At 42.5% G+C, this 22,961-nt stretch overlaps 1 protein-coding gene across 1 annotated transcript in view; it reads left to right on the plus strand.

The window, feature by feature from the left end:
* Window positions 1-259: 259 nt before the first annotated feature.
* The window catches only part of TGFB3 (transforming growth factor beta 3), a 29,756-nt gene continuing 7,054 nt past the window's right edge, over window positions 260-22,961 (plus strand). Inside the window, exons 1-5 of the mRNA XM_081343325.1 lie at window positions 260-1,338; window positions 9,658-9,821; window positions 18,056-18,185; window positions 21,132-21,239; window positions 22,051-22,222. Coding sequence (XP_081199451.1) covers window positions 993-1,338; window positions 9,658-9,821; window positions 18,056-18,185; window positions 21,132-21,239; window positions 22,051-22,222 — 920 coding nt within the window. The 5' untranslated portion in view covers window positions 260-992. The remainder of the gene's footprint in view (window positions 1,339-9,657; window positions 9,822-18,055; window positions 18,186-21,131; window positions 21,240-22,050; window positions 22,223-22,961) is intronic.

The following is a 22,961-nucleotide window of genomic DNA, read 5'->3' on the forward strand; positions in this document are numbered from 1 at the left end:
GCGCTGATACAATCCGTGGCTGCCGAGCCTTTCAGCTCCTACTGATCACTTGGTCGAAGCTCGGAAGCCGAAGCTCCCCAGCGCCACCGCCATCCCAGAGTGGAAAGCGCCCCATTCGCCTTGCGCTGGACGCGAAGGCTGGGCTTGGAGCGAGAGCCCTCGGTCGCTCCCCCTGTGCCCGGCCCGGTCTCAAAGACGTCATGGGAGGGAGGTATAAAATTTCAAGCGAGAGAAACAGAAGCAGGCAGTGCGCCTGGCGTCGAGAAAAGGCAGAGGAGGCGACGGCGAAGGGGTCCGAGGGGGAGCTCGGCGGCGGCGGTCGGGGGGAGCGGGACGGCTGGCTGGCTCTCGGCGGGAGAGAAGGAGGCGGCTTCTGCCCGAAGAAACTGGGGCAGCCGGGCGACGGCGGACCAGCTCCGAAAGCCGGCCAGGGGGCACCGCTAGCAGCTCTGCCCGCCGGGAAGAACGGCAAAGGCGGTTCGGGCGCATCTCTTTGAGGGGGGGGACCCCCGTCTCGGCGCAGTTCCCACCGGCATGGCGAGCGGCGACGAAGCCGCAGGAATGGGGCGCAGCGGCCGCCGCAAGTGCGCTCTCGGCCCCTGACCCGCGCGATCCCCGCCGAGTCTCCCGGGCGTCTGCCTGCTCCGAAGCTGCCCAGCGGCGGGATTGGGATCCCGGGCGAGGCGGTGAAGCCCGGCAGCTCGTCCCTCCCCCCCCCCCCGGCCCGATTTGCCCCCTCGCCCTCATGGAGAGGAACCCCGGCGGGGCGGGGCGCCGATCCGCTTTCTCCTCTGCCTGGAGAGCGTCCGGCGGTTCTTCCTAGGCTAGGAGTCCAACCCGCTCCCGAGGCCGGCGGGGAGATCCTTCATGCCCCTTCTCGCCAAGTGCCAGACTGCAGGATCTGCTCGGTCCGCCGCCCGCGCCTTTCCGCCAGCGCGCTTCCCTGCGGAGTTGCCCCGCCGCTCTTGCCCCACCTTGCCCCACGCCTGAAGATGCACTTGCGCGGGACTTTGCTGCTCCTCTCGCTCCTGAGCTTGGCCACCGTCAGCCTGTCGCTCTCCTCCTGCACGACGCTGGACCTGGAGCACATCAAGAAGAAGAGGATAGAGGCCATCCGGGGCCAAATCCTGAGCAAATTGCGCCTAACCAGCCCTCCGGAGAGTGTGGGGCGAAGCCACGTGCCCTATCAAGTCTTGGCTCTGTATAACAGCACTAGGGAGCTACTAGAGGAGATGGAAGAGGAGAAGGAGGAGGGCTGCTCTCAGGACAACTCGGAGTCCGAGTACTACGCCAAAGAGATCCACAAGTTTGACATGATCCAGGGCTTTCCCGAACACAGTAAGTCCCTGCTCCTTCTGGATTCCCGGAGAGCCATTTAAAGAGTGGGAAGAGGTGGGAGATGTTGCCTACTGAACATTTATTCAAGAGGGGCGGAAATCACAGCATCCCCTCTTGGGAATAGGAAGAGGAGGAAGGCAAAGTCACCAAGCGGTTAAAGATTCTAGAGTGGAAAAGACGGTGACAACATCTGAGTTCTTGTTGCCTTAAAATGACCCGGTCCTCGTGTAAGCTTAGATCTGAATCCAAAGCACAGTAGTCTGAGTTCTCTGCAGTTGCTTAGTTGTTTGTAAATTCCTGGTTGCAAAAATAAAGAGCCATTTCTCTGCCAGGTCTCTTGAGAGATCTATCCCTATAAGTAGTCCCCCTGCCCCTCTTAGGATGCAGAATCTTGTCTGGCCAAGAAGTTGGCAATAGCTGTTCATTGCGGCATTGTCTATCAGTGTGTGGTGAGTGCCTGCCAAGCACTGATATTTATGCAAATGGATGAGGGTATACTTGTATGCGTACACTATCAAAGCTGATTGCCTAGACATATATTAGATGCAGAAGTGATCTTTGCAAATATTTTTTCCTGTGTCTGTCTGTGTTAGTATCCATGTCTGTGTATAGCAGCAAATACAAAAGACAAATGTAGATGTGTTTTCAACATAACCATAAATGTTTATGTGTTGGATGTGTGGAGAGAACATTTTGAATGTGAGAATAAAGTGTATCTGACTTTAGAAGTGGCATGCAGATTTAACTCATGTATGAAATTGTGGGCCAAGCAGACTTGTACATTGATTTGTTAATACCTAACTCTAGCAAGCCTGTTTTCTGCTAGTGCGCTCAAGACTGGTTTTCTAATAATGGAAGAGTTGGAGAAAGAGGCTGTGGCCATAGCTCCTTTTTCCTTGACTGCCATTAGGTGTCCTCATGGGCTCTTGGATTAACAGCAGAGCTGAGTGGGAGGTGAGAGGGAAGACATGGCCAAGTATTCTGGAGGGAGGGGTAGAAAAGGCCACAAGAGAAAAGAATGGCAGGAATATCTTCTTGGCTGTTGGGGATGAATATAGAGGGCAGAAGATGGAGTGAGTGATGAGGGTGAGAACTCAAACAATTCAGGCTGCAATCTCTGCACCCTTTCTCGAAAATACGTTTTTACTCAGGGAAGTTGGGCTGGCCTCTGAGCAGACACAGATAGCCTCTTGGAAGCCTGCAGCTAGCCTCTCTGAATCCAAGAATTTCAAACATCATGTTTGGTAGAAAACTTTTAGCATTTGTAATAAGTAAGCCAGGGCCCAGCTAGTTTCAGTGTCTTGGAATAACATCATCCCCAAATCCAGCCAGTGTGAGAAGAACCAAGGATATCTACAAAGCTGAAGTAGGAGGCGGGCAGGGGGGGGGAGAGCAACAAAGAACATGAGTGGGTGGGAGCAATGTACTTCAAGACTGAGGGAGCAAAAAGTGTTCTGATGCTTTGAAGCCAAAATTATTTTTGAAGGACGGAGCAGATATATTAATATGTTCCATATGTGACTAGCAATCACTGCAGATGCTGGGGAAGCTCTCTCCTATAGAGAATACCTAACGTACATTCAGCCACAACCGGCATGGTAGATTTGGTTTCTGCTTTGCACGTAATGAAGTAAATCGTTCAGTGATCGGCAATCCGTATGAGTATTGAACCTGCACTCAGGAGCAGAGTTGGAACCGTAAGGAAAATATTTGGAAAATTTGGTCATTCAGCCACTTAAACCTTTTGCCAGTTCTGCAAAACTGTAAAAAAAAAATCCTTACCCCCCAGCTCCTTATTGTGACTGTATATTTTGATGGGCATAGTAGTTTTGCAGTCACGCTGTTGTTGGAAATCAAAAAGGTGCTGGTGCCTTTCCAGGCAGAGCCTTGGTTTTCTTTGCACTGGGTGCAATCTCAGATCTGAAAGCATAGTCTTTACCCAGGCAACAAGGATCTAAGTTAGAAACTCAGCCTATGAACCCCTATGAGCAGCAACCCTTAAAAATGCCTTTTCTTGTGAGAGACCCCAACAGAGTTGTTGCTTTTTTAAAAACATCATCACATTATTTCCCCTTCAAGAAATCCATTAAGTTGAAAAATGTGGACATGAATAAGTGTCAACATAAGAGAGAGGGCAGAGTAGCTTCTTCGTAATGCTGAGGGTATTATGAAAATGATACATAATAAAACAGATATTACAGCAAATCAGAGGAAAAGAGGATTCTGAGTGGTCTTCACAAAGGTAAAAAAAACACCCAAAGATACAGATGTTGTACATCTGTGCTGTCTCTTGCTATGAAATAGTAGAAATATGGAGCCACCGAAGTTGAAAAACAATAAATGCCCTGAAGCTAAATGAAATTTAAAACAATATTTCTGAGTTTCAGCATTTCACTGTGGTAGTGTAATAACAAAAGAGGAGCTAATAAAGTATTGCAGTAGTCCTAGACTCTGGCATACAAATATGCTTGCCTCATTTTTCCTCAGTGAGAGAAATTTCAGGGGTTCATTGCTTAACCAATGTGGATTTATGTTAAGAAGAGGAGGAGGATTATGGAATTATTCAGTATTTGAGTTTAGTTACAAATATAACTAACCCACCCCCACCATTTAATTGCAGTGTTTCATATTCTGTTCTGAAAAAGAAGTAACCAGTAGAACAAGATGCTTCTATAACTTGCTCAATTCGGCCAACTTACGGAGTTGCTTGCAGTGAAAACCACTGCAGTCTCAAAAGTTGCTTCTATTGTTCCTGTGCTGGCTTAGATTTCATCAACCTTAGCTGAAAGACGCCCTACTGCCCTGTTTGGAAGGTCTGGGGAGGATCCAATTATTGAAAGTAATCAGTCAACAAACTCTTTAACAGAAAATATTGCTTGAAGCTTGCCACCACCTTTTAAATTTTGCCCCATTCACATCTCCTTGTGTAGTCATATTTTGAGGCACATATCCCTGAACAAGTGCCTCCTGAAGGATAAAAAAATACCTTCCCCATCCTTAACCAATATGGTCATATTAAATGGGATCATAGGAGTTTTAGTTCAGTAAAGTTGGCACTTTCTAGTTACTTACTCAATTCTTTTCCTGATCCATATAGAAACTACCTGAAGAAATGTTGTTATGCAGGAGATAAATGAAAACACAAGGAAGAGTTGCTTGAAATTATTTGGGAAATAGCATATTTTGCCTATATGTTCTGTTTCTTCTGTTCTTTGGTACAAATTGGCAAGGAATTTGGTGGAAACTTGCAAAGCTCTACGTAAGAGACAGCAAAACAATTAATGGATATAACATATACTTTTCACAAGTTTTCAAATATTGCAACTGGGGAAAAATAACCCATGAATGACCTTTGGGATTCCTATGTCTAACAAGCTGCAATAAATGAGATGACGATGCAAATGTCTCCATACTTTAATTTCAGATAAACTGTTTCATAAAAATATAGGATCCGTGCCAATAGCAACAATTGTCAGAAGCACATCTTAAGGTACAGAGAAAGGGAAAGCTGTCAACATTGTTAATGATTTAGCTTTAATCACAGAAGAATCATGAGTTATTTTTTGTTGATCAGAAGAGGGAACTGTGGATGTTCTTACACAACCAAAGTAATGAGTGCCTGCAGCCCAGTTGGATAATAGAGATATCCTGGATGCTACTGAGGGAATGTCAGGAACAACACAACAATCTAACCTCTACTTAACAGGGGATTTGTGATTTCCCATATCACTCTGGCAGTTATGTTATGAATAACTATTTTGTGAAAGTGATTACAAAATTCCAAATATGGCCCAACCTCCCAAAAGTTCTCTATTCTACAGTATGGGAAATGATATTTGATTTGAAGTACTGTATGTCTTGGAAAGAAATTTAGCCAAAGATCTGTGCGAGTTTATTCAGGATGCAAAATCAGTGTATATAGGCAGGGAGAGAAACTTCAGGCCAAGATAAAGGCAGTAAGAGCAGAGATTACTGAGATTAACCCAGACTCAACCAGGTAGGATCTTGCTTACAGTGAGAAATTGAGCTGTGGACTCCCTGGAAGGAAGTGTTGTTTTGACTGTCTCCTGGGACCAAACAATCTGGATTCCAAGAGACACCACTGAAGTTAGATCATGATGAAGAAAGTAAGAGTGCAACTTAACCCTGGTGAAAGCAGAGACCTGCCGTTGAAATCTGTGCCATTTTCCTCCCTTGCCTGGATGATGGATTTGGTCCCATGTCTTCAAAAGCGGCCAGTATTCAACTTTTTCCTGGCTTTGTCTCTCTGCCAGGTGGTGATTCAGAATAAACATAAGAGCCAAACCCATTATCCTCCCCCCCCACCCCCGCCCGCCACCCGAGGAAGTGGGGCAAGTCTTATTCCATTGAGGTTTCGGCGCTGATACAGACAATTCCAAATGGCACACACAGGAAATAGCCATGGCTCCAAACTGTTCACCAGATAGCTGAAAGTATTTGTCTTGTTCCAGGACTTTAGCCCTGCAGAGGAAGCAAGATAGCAGAAGGAGGAGAGCTTTCGCTCTGATAGAAAAGCAGACAGTCCCACATCCTGGTTCCAAATGATGACAGGCGAACTAGATCGTTGCACTTCCACTCCCTGCCTCCCTAACACGTCATCGCTAGGACAGGAGTATATATATGTCCAAAATATAAAAAAATATCCAGTGGCTCCTGTCCACATGACACCATGTGGCAGGCTTCCCAGAGTACTACATCTTTGTTTCTTGTCAAAAGCAGCAGAGAGCGCTATGTTTTGGGTCTTGGGGGAGTAGTCTGTGTGTGTGTGGGCAAGGAGTTGAGGAATTAAAAACTCAATCTAGCCCTCTCCTGGTGGTCTCCTTTTTGGGCTTAAGGTGTGAAGTCAACTTCTGTGAAAAATACCAAAGCCTCTGTAGAGAAGACAGAGGAAGAAAACGAAGCACAGCAACTAGGATATGTAAGGAAGCACTTGGAACTGACGAAGATTAATGTCTATGGAGATTCTGTCATCCAGGTTGTTGTTATCCCAAAGATGCTTTTTCACGAGGCAACTGGACTTTTTTGTTTTTCTTTGAAGACATTTCGCTTCCCATCCAAGAAGCTTCTTCAGCTCTGACTGGATGGTGGGGAGTGGAAAGATTTATACTCCTGCAGGCAGCTGGTCATTTGCATTCTTTTAGAGTAAGGGTGTCAAACTGCTGGCCTGCAGGCCGGATGTGTCACCGGGAAACCATGCCCATCCCATTGCCGGCAAGGGCGATAAAGCTCTGATACATTGCGTGACGTCACATGACATCGCGAGTTTGACATGTCTGTTTTAGAGAGTCTTTAAAGCTACCTCTTTGATGCACAGTCATCCTGAACACAGATGACTAAAAGGCCAAGGTGAACAGTCTTCTGAAGGACACTGCCACATACAAGATTCTGAAGAGCAATCCCACCAGCAGTTACAAGAAAAAGGTCATTGATTTCTTGCAACTACTACTAAAGGACAATGCCATTGACAAGCCACAATGCTACCGTCTTTAACCTGGGGAAGCCACGCCATCCATATATGGACTCCTCAAAATCCACAAAGAAGGAACACCACTGAGACCAATAGTTAGCAGCATCAATTCGGTCACCTACAACATTGCAAAATATCTCACTACCATACTAGCTCCTCTAGTTGGTAACACCACTCATCTCATCAATATTTCACATGACTTTACCAGCAAGATCTGTAAAATAAAACTGGACTCGGATGAGACGATAGTTTACTATGATGTGACTTCACTCTTCATTTGCATCCCAACAATTGAAGCTGTCACATTAGTGAAAAAACATTTTCTACAAGACAGCATCCTAGGTGACAGAACCGACCTCAGCCCAGGCTGCATATGTGCTATGCTAGACCTCTGCCTGACCACTACCTATTTTTTAATACAGTGAAGGTTTCTATAGAAAAAAACATGGCTGCGCCATGGGCTCACCTGTGTTCCCCATTGTGGCCAATCTCTACATGGAAGAGGTAGAAACCAAAGCCCTAAACTCCTTCACAGGAATTCCACCCACTCACTGGTATAGGTAGGTCGACAATACTTGGGTCAAGATCAAAACACAGTAATTGGAAACGTTCATCAAACATATCAACTTGGTGGACAGATACCATCAAATTCACCCATGAAGATATTAAGGAAAATAGTCTAGCCTTCCTGGACTGTGCTGTATATATTAAAGAAGACAGAAGCCTTAACGATGAAATTTACAGAAAACCCAATCACACAGATCAATATTTGCATTTTGATTCACACCACCCACTGGAACATAAAATGGGAGTTATCAGAACCTTACACCACAGAGCTGAAGGCCTTCCTACCACCAAAGAAGGAAAAGAAAAAAGAAATAAAACACATCAAGGAAGCCCTCAGAACGTGTGGCTATCCCAAGTGGCCCTTCATTAAATCTCAAAAAAGACCTAGCAGGAGCTCCTCCATAACAGACAAAGAAAACAATAAATAAAGCAACATAGTCATTCCACACATTGCAGGAATATTGGAAAAGCTCAGGAGGATCTTCAACCAACACAACATACATGCACACTTCAAACCCAAGAATACACTAAGGCAGAAGCTTGTCCACCCCAAGGATAAAACACCCAGGCACAAACTGAGCAACGTGGTATATGCAGTACAATGCAGTGAGCCATGTGCAGATCTGTACATTGGGGAAACGAAACAACAATTTCATAAAAGTATGGCACAACATAGGAGAACAAACCCATCAGGATAACAGTCAGCAGTCCATTTACATTTAGAAGACAAAGGCCACTCTTTCGAAGACACCAAAGTCCACATTTTGGACGGAGAGGACTGCTGGTTTGAAAGCGGGTCAAAGAGGCCATCTATGTCAAAATTGAACAGCTCTCTCTCAACAGAGGGGGAGCGATATGACACCATCTATCTCCAGTCTACAACACAGTCCTTTTAACAGTTCCAAGAAGGCTCTACACCCATTTGGACTACTCAGGTGACCCTGGAGACACAGATAAGCCTCCAGGTGTCATCAACGACTCTCTAAAAGAATGCAAATGACCAGCTGTCTGCAGGATTTCCATTCCCCACCATCCAGTCAGAGCTGAAGAAGTTTCTTGGATGAGAAGCAAAATGTCTTCAAAGAAAAACAAGAAAGTCCACTTATCTGATGAAAAACCATCTTTGGGACAAAGATTAATGAAACTTATTTCAATCTAAACATGACCTATGAATTGGCATTCAATCTATTCCAGTGGTCTTGATGAATTATTTCTACTGGGAGTTGATTTTCTTGGATTTTTCAGGAGCTTTTGATAACATAGATCAAGAGTAGATAACCTCAGAGTCCGCTCTGATCATGTCACTAATTTTGAGCTTCCTACCATTTTTGAGGTGAGGGACATACAAGAATTGCAATAGAGAACAAACTATGTGCAATGTAGGGTTTTTAAAAATGTGTTAATGCATCTATGACTAGTCATGGAAAAAGGGGACGTGTCAAATATTACATGTCATGTGTTGTCCAAGGGCTTCCTCAAGATTGCACCAACAAAATTTGATGGCAAAACTACTGAATAAGGGGCTTTTGATTCTCTGCTGGGTTTTGATATTTGTTTGTTTGTTTGTTTAATTGACTTGTGAATCTTTAAGAGATTGAACCCAGCTATTTTAATTGTAAAATTTCCTGGTAGGTTTAGGTGAGAACCGATTTGAAAACAATGCGTGTTTAAAATAATTTTTTGGATTTTGATAGGCCAGTTTTTGCTGATTTATCCTTTACAGTGACTTTAAACATTTGTTCTTTATTCAGTTTAAGATTGTTCCTTGTCCTGAATATATAGGACCAAATTATTAATAAGCTTAGAGGATGAATCATTCAAAGATGGATATTTGAAGGTAACCAACATTGATTCATACTAGGCCAATGTTTCTTTTGCTCTTAATTGTTTTATTCTGTCTAAGGAACAGCATCTGGGCAGAAAGTACTTCCAAGGAGTAAAGTAATACAATTTATTGAGTCATTTTAATTTAGCATTTTTTAATTGAACAATTAAACAATCTTCAGGTGAACTACTATGTACGTACCACATTCATTTTGGAAGAGATGGGGGATTTTTTTTCAACTTATGCAAATCATTTCAATTTAGCCAGGGGTAAACTCTGCCTCAATTCTTGTACCTACTGGTAGATATAGTCATCTCAAACTGCGAGAGGTGGGGAGTATATAAATTTAATAAATAAATAAATGAAATGCTTTCAATCCTGGCTGGATTATAATTTCCCTCCTCAATGCCATTCCAACTCATTTGTCATTTTCTCTTAGATGAGCTGCCGCTGTGCCCCAAAGGAGTAACTTCCAACATGTTCCGCTTCAACGTGTCTTCAGCAGAGACAAACATCACCAGCCTCTTCCGGGCAGAGTTTCGGGTCCTTCGCTTGCCAAACCTCAGCTCCAAACGTTCGGAGCAGCGTATTGAACTCTTTCAGGTAATCCCACTTACTAGCAGGGCCTCCAGGGTACCTCAAGGTAGGAGCTCCTGTTTCTAGTGGACATTTTTGCTTTCTTTCCAATTTCCCCATTTCCCCCTCCCCCACGCCCTGGTCCATGAATATAGGTACTCGACTTAATCCTCGACTTAAACAGTTCGCTTAGTGAGAGACGGCACCGATAAAAGTGACTTATTGCCATTTTTCACACTTATGACCATTGCAGCACCCTCAGGGTCATGTGATTTACGTTTGGATACTTGACAACTGATTCACATTTTTGTCAGTTGCAGTGTCCGAGGGTCATGTGATCCCCTTTTGCAACCTTCTCACGAGCAAAGTCAATGGGGAAACCAGATTCACTTAACAACCGTGTTACTAATTTAACAACTGTAGTGATTCACTTAGCAAATGTGGCAAGAAAAATTGTAAAATGGGTCAAAATTCACTTAACAAATTTCTCGCTTAGCAACATAAATTTTTGGCTCCATTGTGGTGATAAGTTGAGGACTGTCTGTATTAACCTTTCCTCCCTGGTGTCTAATCCATTAAAGAAAAGCTTTGTTTTCCAGTAGAGTTTCCCCCCCTCTCCGCCCTACAGAAGGCAGGGATGTGATGAATGGAGAATGAGCAAGGCTATGGTTGTCTTAGCATTTGGAAATCCATCTCATCATTTTATAGACAAGCCATGTTATGGGCTTGGATTCTATGCCAAATAAATCAATAACCATGTTATCTATTACCCAGCAGTGCAAACCTAGAGAGTGACGTCTCTTGTATTTTGTTACATCTTCCTACATTCATCTTGAAAATGCCTGGACGGCCATTTTGAAACATCATACACATATGCAGCCTTCTCAATCTTAGCCCAAACCAGCTGATGTCAGGGTTTTTTTTTTGAACTGAGAATGAATGTGGGTTTTCCACCTTCCCCTGGAAACCAGGCTATTTTCACTTACTTAGTACTTTGGCTCATACTAAGTTAATGATGCAAAGCAAAGGGGTCACTCCAGCAACTATTGGCCACTTTGGACTGGTATGGGCATGTCCCTCTCCCCTCGGTTTTTCACTGTACAGCGTGTCAGCCGGCTGCCAATATACTGCGCAGGGATTCCTCACTGTTCAGCAAGCCAACACAGCTGCTAACTGCTTCTGCCAGGAGGTGGAAATGCTTCAAATCCCAGCACCCCTCCCCCCACCTGTTGGTAGCAGCCCCCATGATGATCCCATGCACAACTATCTAGTGTGGATGCCAATGCACTATGTGGGGGAATCTCATGGATAGTCCTATGATATGTCGATGGATAACTGGCTGGTGTGAAAGAGTTCTGCCCTTCCAAGGCAATGCCCCCTTGCAGGTTTTGTGGACAGTTTGCATTGTGTATCTGGAAAGCAAGAATATTATTGGGTGGGGAGATACATGGCCTAGGGGTTTCTGGTAAATCAGGAGAGGGGAGCTCCTTCTTCCCTTCTGAAAATTTCCCTTCTCCCAAGATCAAGTTCTAAACAAAGCTAAACCTATCACTTTACTTGTCTGCCACAATTTGCCTCCCCTACTTCACATCAGGAACAGCAACCAATGCCAACTAACCAACCCTAACATTCACAGCAAAGACTGTGGTGCCTTTAATAGATACCTTGTAGGCACTAATAACATAGTGCGCTTTCCTTGAATATTCCAAGGGCTTTGTGTGTGTGTGTGTGTGTGTGTGTGTGTGTGTGTGTGAGTAATACGTTAGAATAGGGTCATAGAAAATGTGGGAGCAGAGAGGATAAAGCTGAGGAACCCTAGAATGAAAAAAACAAACAAACTATACAGCATAATTATAGGCTCAAGGAAGGTTTAACATGAACCTAAGTGCTGGTAACCTAAAATAATTTACTTTTTATTGTAATGTTATAAATCTTGATCTTGTATAATCTTGTATAATTTTAATGTAGATTTCAGTGGAATTTTTATATAATATGATTAAAAATTATTAACATTCTATTATTTTAAAAGTTTAAAATAGTGAAAAAACCCTAAAATAAAAATTCTATCAGTATTACCATTTAGTACAGTATGTCAGGGTTACAAATATAAAGTTGAGTATTATATAAGACTAAAAAAAGAATCACTGCAATTCACATCAAAGTATTAGTTATAGTACAGCTTCAGTTTTGAACTAATTACTTAAAATTAAGTTCTCCATTGTATTGTGAGCTAATGTATGTGTACATAGAATGTATATTTCTGTTCAGATTATGACCACTTATCCAGTGACTGTTCAAACTTGCAACAGCACTAAAGGAGAAGGATTTATAATGGGTCCTTGGAATTCTGTCCATTGCAGTGAGTTAGTTATGTGATCTCAATTTCTGACATTCTCTGCTGGCTCCCCATAAGCACTCAATGGGAAAACTGGCAAGAAGTTGAAAGACACATTCAAGTGGGATCCTTGCTTCTTGGCCCTTGCTTAAGAGAGCAGTTGAGATTTATATGTTAATAAAAAGAGATAAGATAAGGCAAATTTATCAAAAATTAAAGTTAAAATACCTAAAAACTCAAGAAAGTCCAGTTAACTTTTGAAAAGTACCTTTGGGACAATTGGATTAGATATTAAAAATATTTAATGGCATTTTAAAAAGTGCCTAGAAATTGTTCATCTGACAATGCTGCCTATGGCAAAATAATTGGAAGGAGGAAGCATATTAATTTCCTACAAGGGAATTCCAGTGGGGTGGGGAAGGGGATATAATCAATATAGTGGCATTCAACACAATTGCGGCTACCATCTTGCCTCTTATTTTTTTGAGCTACCTGTTAGAACACTGCCATTTTCTTTTATTATCATATAAACAAATTGTTCTTTGAAGTAAAAACAACAATAACTAACATTTAAAGGAGAAGGACAGGCCAAGGGTGTGATCTAACTAATCTGATCTGGTTTGTAGAAAACAGTTGATTCTTTTTTTCTTTGAAATCAAGAGAGTTTGTCTTTCCTCATTTTGTGCAAATGACTCTAGAACTTTGCACTGCTGGCCTGAGAATGGAGGATTTGCTCTTGGCGTTGTAACTTTAGACAGTGGTGGGATTCAAATATGTGAAGAACCGGTTCTCCATGTGGATGCCACTTCCACAAGTCCATTTTGGGCCTGGGCAACAAAAAATTAGCTACCAGTTCTACCGAACTGGTGCGAACTGGCTGAATCCCACCACTGACTTTAGACCAAACCGAGGGAATAGCAGTGAATCTTCTATGGGGAGAAGCCCATAGGCAGATCCCTCTGTGAATAAGAAACATATAGAGCAGGTGTTGGATAAAAGAAGCAGACTGGCAGGGATGGTTATTGGGTGAAGAAGACTCCTTTCATTGCATGGTCAAACACCAGTCCGTCTTTCCCTTGCAAACTGAAGACAGACTTGGTTTTCAGCCTGTTGAGCCACCAGCTTCTCTGTGGCCATCCCAGGAACATAGTGGGCAGGGGACAGACAGGGCATGCAGCAGCAAGTGTGCAGTGGTCAGCATTTGAGCCATGACCTTGTCTATCCCCTGATCATGTTAACTGATTGTCCTCTAGTTGGATAACTCCCCTGCTCTAGATCTTTTAGTGATTATAATCCGGCAACATAAAATAAATACTTTGCATAAGGGCACCTCGAAATCTCTCCGTTTAAATCAAGGAAATCCATTTGATTAAGTATTTGATTCAGTTTCAGCAATCCTGATTCCTATTTGAATGATTACCTGCCATCAAGTTGTTGTTGACTCTTAGCAAACACATAATAGATTTTATCCATGATGATCTGTCCCTAACCTGGTCCTTCGAGTCTTCCAATAACACACTCATTGCCATTGTAACTGAGTCTATCCATTTTGCTGCTGGTCTTCTTCTTCTCTTTCCTTCCACCTTTCCCAGCATTACAGCCTTTTCCAAAGAGCTGGATCTTTATATAATGTGGCAGAAAGAATAGGATACTTTAAATCTAGTCCTTTATCCTTGAGTGAGAATCTGGGTTGATTTGTTGGTTATCTATTTGTTTGCTTTCATGGCAATCCATGGTATTCTCAGAAGACTTTTCTACCACTACTGTCCAATAGCATAAACATTCTTCTTATCCTGTTTCTTCAAAGTCCAACTTTCTCTTCCGCAGAGCATCATAGGCACATGGATTGGGTTATTCTGCTTTTGGTAGGTATAGAAACATCATGACATTTCAATATCTTTTCCAAGACTGGTGTAGCTGCTCTACTAAATACTAGCCTGCAGTGTATTTCTTGACTCCTTGTTTCTAATGTTTGATCCTGAAATACAGACGCTATCCACTAGTTCGATATCTGCCTTGTAGAATATGCCTATATATTTGGGAGAAAGGCCAACTGAATAAAGGGTTCCCCCCCGCCCCCCGAAAGATTCCCTCTTATGACTTAAAATGTCTTAAATGTCATTCAGGAAATTTTGAAGATCTGGTTGTTTTCTCAAGTCTGGGGACAAGATGATTGTGGGGTCCCCTTTGGGGCTTTTTTGTTTTGTTTCTGTATCTTTTTCTTCTCTTGTTTAGTATTTGCTGTTTGGTGAATTGATTTTTAGTTGTTTGTCTCTTTAGAGTTACTTAGGATTTGGGCAGCCCTCTAAACAACCAAATAAATATAAACAAATAGACATACTCCTAAGTGAAAGACCACACTGTTAGTCACTTACATTATCTTAGTTCTCCACTGTTGTAATCCAGATTGAGAAGTGAGAAAATATCGAATGGAATTGCTGTATCAGAAAACATTTCTGAGCACTGTGCTTATTCACAGCACCTTTTTTGAATGGAAGATGTTGTTGTTGTTGTTGTTGTTGTTGTTGTTGTTGTTGTTAATAATAATAATAATAATAATAATAATAAGAATAAGAAGAAGAAGAAGAAGAAGAAGAAGAAGAAGAAGAAGAAGAAGAAGAAGAAGAAGAAGAAGAAGAAGAAGAAGAAGAAGAAGAAGAAGAAGTAGTTGGAAGGGACCTTAGAGGTCATCTAGTCCAACCCCCTGCTCAGGCAGGAAACCCTATACCATTTCAGACAAATGGTTGTCCTACAAGCAGCAGCATGACAAAGTAGCAACAATGGTGCATTGGAAGATCTGCAAGAAATATCATTTGCCTGTAAGCAAGAACTGGTGGGATCATAAAATAGAGAAAGTCATAGAAAATGATAAAATTAAACTGCTCTGGGACTTCAGAATTCAAACAGACAAGCACCTGCAACATAACACCCCGGACTTAAAAATTGTTGATAAGAAAGACAAAAAAGTCTGGATAGTAGATGTGGCAGTGCCTGGAAACAGCAGAATAGACAAAAAAGAACTGGAGAAGATAACAAAATACAAAGACCTACAAATAGAAATAGAAAGACTGTGGCAAAGGCAAGCAAGAGTAGTACCAATAGTAATAGGCGCCTTGGGTGCAAACCAAAAAAACTGGAGCACCACTTGAACACCATTGGCATTGACAAATTTGCTATTAGTCAATTGCAAAAGGTGGCCTTACAAGGAACTGCTTCCATCCTGCAACGATATCTGTAATACCATCAAACATCCACATCTGCCTATCCCAGGTCTTTGGTAAGGACTCAATAGGTAGACAAAAATGCCAAATCCAGTCTGAACATCTGGCTGATTGTGCGATTAATAATAATAATAACAACAGCAACAACAACAACAACAACCTGGCCATTGAAACTGCGCGATTATGGATGAAACAGTGTAATAGTGTAACAGTGATACCCATTGTCATCGGGGCATTGGGAACTATGTTCAAAAACTTTGCAAAATACATCAAGAAATTGCAGCTTCCTGCAATAACTCCAGCAAAGCTACAAAAAACTGCGCTACTCGGAACATCTTACATTTTAAGGAGATACCTGGTTGATACCTAGGATGCTGGCAGCAACCCGTGTCAACCATTAGTGCCAGTCAATTTGAGTGTTTAGTTGACTGAGTTTCATGTTTAATGAATAAAAGTTATAATAATAATCATCATCATCATCATCATCATCATCATCATCATCATCATCATCCAAACTGCCGACTTTGCAATGACAAAGTTGAAACTGTTTCACATTTAATATGTGAGTGCAGCAAAATTGCGCAAACTGATTAGAAAGCAAGACATGACTGAGTTGCTAAACTAATCCACTGGGCATTGTGTAAAAAATACAACTTGCCTGTGTCCGAAAAGTCATGGGAACATAGGGTGGAAAAAGTTGTAAGAATGAGAGGGTGAAGATCTTGTGGGACTTCCGAATACAGACAGATCGCCATTTGGAACACAACACGCCAGATATCTCAGTCGTAGAGAACCGAAGCGCATAGTTGATTGATATCACTGTACAAGGAGATGCCAGAGTCAAAGAAAAAGTACTGGAAAAAATTACAAAATACCGTGACCTGGTATTTTGATACCCATTGTCATTGGGGCACTGGGTACTATGTCCAAAAACTTTGCAAAATACATCAAGAAATTGCAGCTTCGTGCAATGACTCCAGCAAAGCTACAAAAAACTGTGCTACTCAGAACATCTTCCATTTTAAGAAGATACCTGGTTGATACCTAGGATGCTGGCAGCAACCCGTGTCAACCATTAGTGCCAGTCAGTTTGAGTGTTCAGTTGACTGAGTTTCATGTTTTATGAATAAAAGTATAATAATAATAATAATAATAATAATAATAATAATAATAATAATAATAATAATAATAATAATAATAATAAAGTTGGAAGGGACCTTGGAGGTCATCTAGTCCAACCCCCTGCTCAGGCAGGAAACCCTATACCATTTCAGACAAATGGCTGTCCAGTCTCTTCTTAAAAACTTCCAGTGTTGGAGCATTCACCACTTCTGGAGGCAGGTTGTTCCACTTGTTAATCGTTCTAACTGTCAGGAAGTTTCTTCTTAGTTCTAGGTTGCTTCTCTCGATTAGTTTCCATCCGTTGCTTCTTGTCCAGCCTTCAGGCACTTTGAAGAATAACTTGACTCCCTCTTCTTTGTGGCAACCCCTGAGATATTGGAACACTGCTATCATGTCCCCCCTCGCCCTTCTCTTCATTAAACTAGACATACCCAATTCCAGCAACCGTTCCTTATATGTTTTAGCCTCCAGTCTTCTAATCATCTTTGTTGCTCTTCTCTGTACTCTTTCTAGAATCTTAACATCTTTTTTACATCATGGTGACCTTAACTGGATGCAGTATTCCAAGTATGGCCTTACGAAAGCATTGTAAAGTGGTATTAATACTTCACGGGATCTTGATTCTGTCCCTCTGTTAATGCAGCCTAGCACTGTGTTGGCTTTTTTGGTAGCTGCAGCACACTGCTGGCTCATATTTAAGTGATTGTCCACTAGGACTCCGAGATCCCTCTCACAGTTACTACTATTGAGCAAGCTATCACCTATACTATACCTGTACATTTGGTTTTTCTTGCCTAAATGTAGAACCTTACTTTTTTTCACCATTGAATTTCATTTTGTTAGATAGCGCCCAGTGTTCGAGTCTGTCCAGATCCTCCTGTATTTTAAGCCTATCTTCTGGAGTATTGGCTATTCCTGCCAGCTTGGTGTCATCTGCAAATTTGATGAGTTCCCCATCTATCCCCTTGTCCAAATCATTGATGAAGATGTTGAAGAGCACTGGGCCCAGAACAGAGCCCTTGGTGATATGGATTTGAAAGCTAGATGCCCTACTAATAATTTTGGAAAGTATTAATCCTTTGAACCATAGCTTTTGTCTATGCTTTCTTTCAGTTCATGGCCAGTGCTTACACACCTCTAGGAAGATATAAAGCAATTTAAGTCTCTAGGCTACTATTGTTCTAAGAATTCATAGTTATAGTAGTATATGAGAAGCTAAGCCCTTCATGTTGAAGCATAAGTATCTTTCACAGTCAGGAGAATTGGGAAATGGTTCTGATAAGTAGTTTTCTAGTGAAACCATGGGCCCAATCATTGGACTTAACTCTTAATTTCAGTCTGTAACTTCATCCCCTATGTCAGTTTTTATGTGCATGCTTTCCTGTCATACTCAATTCCTCCTTTGGGAGACAAGGCTAGAAATTCTTCGGATAAATCACATTAGACATTTTATATATTACAGAAAACCAGAAAAAAATACAATAACTCAACCATTCTTACCCAGAATTGTTGATATTCTCAGGGGAAATCCAGTAACTGTCCTTTGTGAACTAAACAATGCCTTGTGCCATCTGCTTCTGTAGATCCTGAAACCTGATGAGCATATTGCAAAGCAGCGGTACCTAAGTGGCCGAAATGTACTGACACGGGGCTCTCCTGAATGGCTGTCTTTTGATGTCACAGAGACTGTCCGTGAATGGCTTTTGCATAGAGGTAAGTGGCACGTAAAGTAAGTAAGTTTCCTCTATGTCAGGGGTGTCAAACTCAATTTCATTGAGGGCCGCATCAGCATTGCAGTTGCCCTCAAGGGGCCGGGTGGGCATGGCATACTGGGTGGGCATGGCCAGCTCTACATTGTTCGCATCAAGGGTGCCTATGGGGGCCTGGGCAGCAGTGGGACAGATCTGAGGGTCTCTGGCAGGAGGAGGGTCTCTGGGCCAGGGCCAAAGCAGTGGGGGCCGTTCCCTCGCTGTTTCCAGGATGGCTTCGCGGGCCATATGAAACCACTTCGCGGGCCGGATCCAGCAACCGGGCCTTGTGTTTGACATGTCTGCTCTATGTTATCAAGTTGCATGTGCCTGCTTAGAGACATATAGGAAACCAGCCTTTCTCCACTTAATAGGATCCATAGGTATTGGACAGCAATTTCTATCATGGCCAATAAGAGTTACTGGTAAGTCCAATACACTGGGAAATTCCGGATTGGAGAAGTCTGGTATGAATTGATTCTGGTATTGTTTTTATATGGAGTTTTTTTTTCTTATATGCTTAGTAATGAGAAACACATCATACCATGATTTACAAATTCGTTTCTTGGTTGCTGAGGTTCACAGGAACATTAGCATCTGGGCAGACGCCAAAACTGAGATACAGGTGAATGATTTTAGCAGGACAGTGATCATGTGCCTGACTTGTTGGTATGCCCAAATTCAGGAGATCTTTTCTCCTAGTTGTAGTGGTGGTAACACTGAGAGATACAAATTGACAAAGTCCTACCCTGGAACCTTATAGCTTAATGCAACACAGCAGTTGCTACAGAGATTAGCACTCAGCAAAGAATAATAGAACAAAACATAGGCTGTGAGATTCAGCAGCTGCAGCTAGCTTGAAAAACTAGACAGGTGCTAAAATTCAGGCTTGAGCCTCAGACTACGCTTTTGGCCACAGACAGCAATCTCGGCCTACGAGGGATATGCTTGTTACTCTCATGTTTCCTATCTCCAATAATTCTGCCAAGAATGTTCAGATTTCATGACAGTTAAATGCAAAGCAGTGTCCAAATATTATATGTAAACTTAGAATATTCATTTCCCATATACATCCTAATTGTAGTACAGAAGGTCTTTTCTTGCTGGATTTTGGGTTTAGTGGTTTAGACCTCCAACAGGAAAGTTGCTTAATTGTTTCATTTATAGAATGTGGTTGGGAAAAGGTACAATGTTGAATAAAAATACAACAGCCACCTCTCTATTTATTTGGAAAAAAGATTTACTGATTTCTGTGGTATTGCTCCTTCCAAACAATTAAGGCAGACATGTCAAACACAAGGCCTGGGGGCCGGATCCGGCCCGCGAAGTGGTTTCATGTGGCCCGCGAAGCCATCCTGGAAACAGTGAGGGAACGGTCACCACTGCCTTGGCCATGGCCCAGAGACCCTCCTTCTGCCAGAGATCCTCAGATCTGTCCCACTCCTGCCCAGGCCCCCCATAGGCACCCTTGATGCGAACGATGTAGAGCTGGCCACGCCCACCCAGTAGGCCATACGCACTCTAGCCACGCCCACCCAGTAGGCCATGCCCACCCTGGCCATGCCCACCCGGCCCCCTGAGGGCAACCACAATGCTGATGCGGCCCTCAATGAAATTGAGTTTGACACCTCTGAATTAAGGAATGGAAATCTTGAAATTGAGTGTCACTGATCTCTAGATGTTTTATTCACATCATTCAGGCAAATCCTTTTTTTTAACCAATAGCCCTATAATAAAATAATGAGGACTTGCTAATTTCTTTGAGGGACTCAAAACTATCTTATACTTAAGGTTCAAACTATTATGGCAAAACCCATTAAGATTCCTGTCAAAAGTTGATAGGTCAGTCCAGCCTATCCACTGGTCATCCCTTGTCTGCTCCCAAACTTCACCATAATTTATTTATTTATTTATTTATTTATTTTTGGGACTTATATGCTGCCCTATCTCCCAAAGGACTCAGGGTGGCTAACAACAATAAAAATACAATAATACAAAAGTTAAAAAAAAGAATTAAACTAGCAGCCCCAATAATAAGTTAAAAACATTTTAAAAATCCCTGTCAGTCCAGGTCAGCCTGATGGAAAAGGAATGTTTTAAGGCCGCGGCGAAAGGACCGGAGTTCTGGGGCCATCCAGAGCTCAAGGGGGAGTTGGTTCCACAGGGCTGGTGCTCCCACAGAGAAGGCCCTCCCCTGGGGGGTCGCCAGCCGACATTGTCTAGCCGACGGCACCCTAAGGAGGTCCTCCCTGTGTGAGCGCACTGGGCGATGGGAAGTCGTTCCCGGCAGTAGACGGTCCTGCAAATATCCCGGGCCTAAGCCATGTAGGGCTTTAAAGGTAAGTACCAACACCTTAAATCTCACCCGGAGGGCAACCGGTAACCAATGCAGCTCACGCAGGAGGGGTGTAATATGGGAGTATCAGGATGCTCCCATCACTACCTGCGCGGCCGCATTCTGCACCAGCTGGAGCCTCCAGGTGGTCTTCAAGGGCAGCCCCATGTAGACAGCATTGCAGTAATCTATACGGGAGGTAACGAGTGCGTAAGTGACCGTACGTAGGGCATCTCGGTCCAGATAGGGGCGCAACTGGTGCACCAGGCGAACCTGGGCAAATGCCCCCCTGGCCACAACTTGTTTTTGTTGAAGGTTGAGATAATTTCAAATTAGCAATCCAGAACAGGACAGAAAATTCAATATGGAGCTACTACTGGTCAGAATCTGGTATGATTTGCATATATATAATTCAGTCTCTCCTTCCAGTCTTTTGTAATCTGGAGGGAACAGGAGTTCAGGACCTCCAATCTTAACAAATTTAATTAATGGGGGGGGAAGGAAATTGCTGAATCATTATTTGCTTTCAAGAAGATTGATTGGTAAGGGTGTTTTTTTTAATTCATTTTCTTACAGAATCTAATCTGGGACTGGAGATTAGTGTCCATTGCCCATGTAACACTTTTCAATCCAATGGTGACATTCTGGAGAATCTGCATGAGGTGCTGGAGATCAAATTCAAAGGTGACAGAAATGAAACCAGAGGGGAAAGTAAAATAACTCACCTAAATTTACATAACAATGTGTGTGTATGTGCTTCTCTATGAGCAATTGTCAGATATTTGTTTATTTACATTAGAAATGGATGATAGATAGATAGATAGATAGATAGATAGATAGATAGATAGATAGAGATAGTCATCCTTACAGATGACCTTAACAGCAATCCTCTTTTCAAGATCTCTAAACTTTGTGTTTGAAACTGATATCTCTTAATAGAATTCTCAGTGTTTTCACAAACCACCTATGATGGCTGAACTGGCATAAAACTGCTAAGTACCTGTGTTACTGAGTTAAATATACAATTTGGTAAATCTGTTTACATCCATCCCTTCAAAAACTCATCTCTGCTGTGCTGTGCTGTGGGCACAGAGATTAGCAATGGTTTGTAGTACCATAAGGAGCCAACAATTTGTAATCTCAGTATTGGCAAGTGTTTGGCTTTGGGTCTTGCCCTGTGAATAGTATTGATGAATTTTGTATCTCATTTTTTTATGTTGTTCAGTTCCAGTTATCAGATGTCATCCATCATTAAGTAATGTATCTCTTTTGCCTATTCAGAACTGACTGCAATATCAAGGGATAGATTAAAATGATCTCCATCATCAGTCTGCAAATTATAAAACAAATGGCCTTCAGGATTTTCTGTCAGATTTATTTAATCTGGTAAAGCCACAGTCCTTACAAAAGATAGTTTTATGGATTCCAAGATTTCCTAATGCAGTTCTGAAGCAACTATGAGATTTGATGTCTCCCTTTTGCCCACATTTCTCAGGGATAGATGGTGAAGATAGCCATGGCCGTGGGGACTTGGGGAGTCTGAAGAAGCAAAAAGATCTGCAAAACCCCCACCTGATATTGATGATGCTGCCGCCACATCGTCTTGGGAGTTCAGCTGTGAGAAGCCAGAGAAAGAAACGAGCACTGGACACCAATTATTGTTTTCGGTAAGCTAAGATTCCTGAACCTACCTCCCCCTAGAGATTAATCATCTCTCTGGCAAAAAATGGTCTTGAAAGCAACATAGGGATGACTTTGGATAATTTTGAAGTTTAAAGTTAAGTGCAATTGAGTAACTACACTGGTTAAGTACTGTCTTTTATCAGCTATAAATCTTTGCAATCTATTAATCCTCACTTTAAATGTGAAATTAGTATCAGACACCTATTCTCTGGCTGAGAGAAGGGAAATTGAGTAGGAAGAGTCAGGTCATCCCTTTAGTAAAAAAGAAGGCAAATTCTCTCTTTCTTTTGCATGTTTATTTGATTCACTGTAGTGGAAAACAAAACAATTAAAAACAATATCTAACACAGACACACACACACACACACACCTACCATTAGGGTCCAGCCTCACCTTATCCCAATGCCTGGAGGAAAAGCCATCTTTTTAAGATCTTCTGGAAGGTCAAACAGGTGGGGCCTGGGAGATCTCAGGGAAAGGGTGTTCTACCAGGTGGGATACTCTATTGAGAAGGCATGCTTCCTGGGTCCTGTTAGATGACAACATTTGAGAGAAAGGACCTATAAAATGCCCACCCTATCCAGCCTGGTGCAGCAGGTAAATATCCTTGGAGAGAGGCGGTCTTGCAGATAACCTGGCCTCATGCCATATAAGGCTTTAGAGGTGACAATCACCTTGAAATTTACCCAGAAAGAAACTGGAAGCTAGAACAACGTGCACAAC

This window comes from Vipera berus (genome assembly GCF_964194415.1).
Source record: "Vipera berus genome assembly, chromosome: 1".
Taxonomy (NCBI): Eukaryota; Metazoa; Chordata; class Lepidosauria; order Squamata; family Viperidae; genus Vipera; species Vipera berus.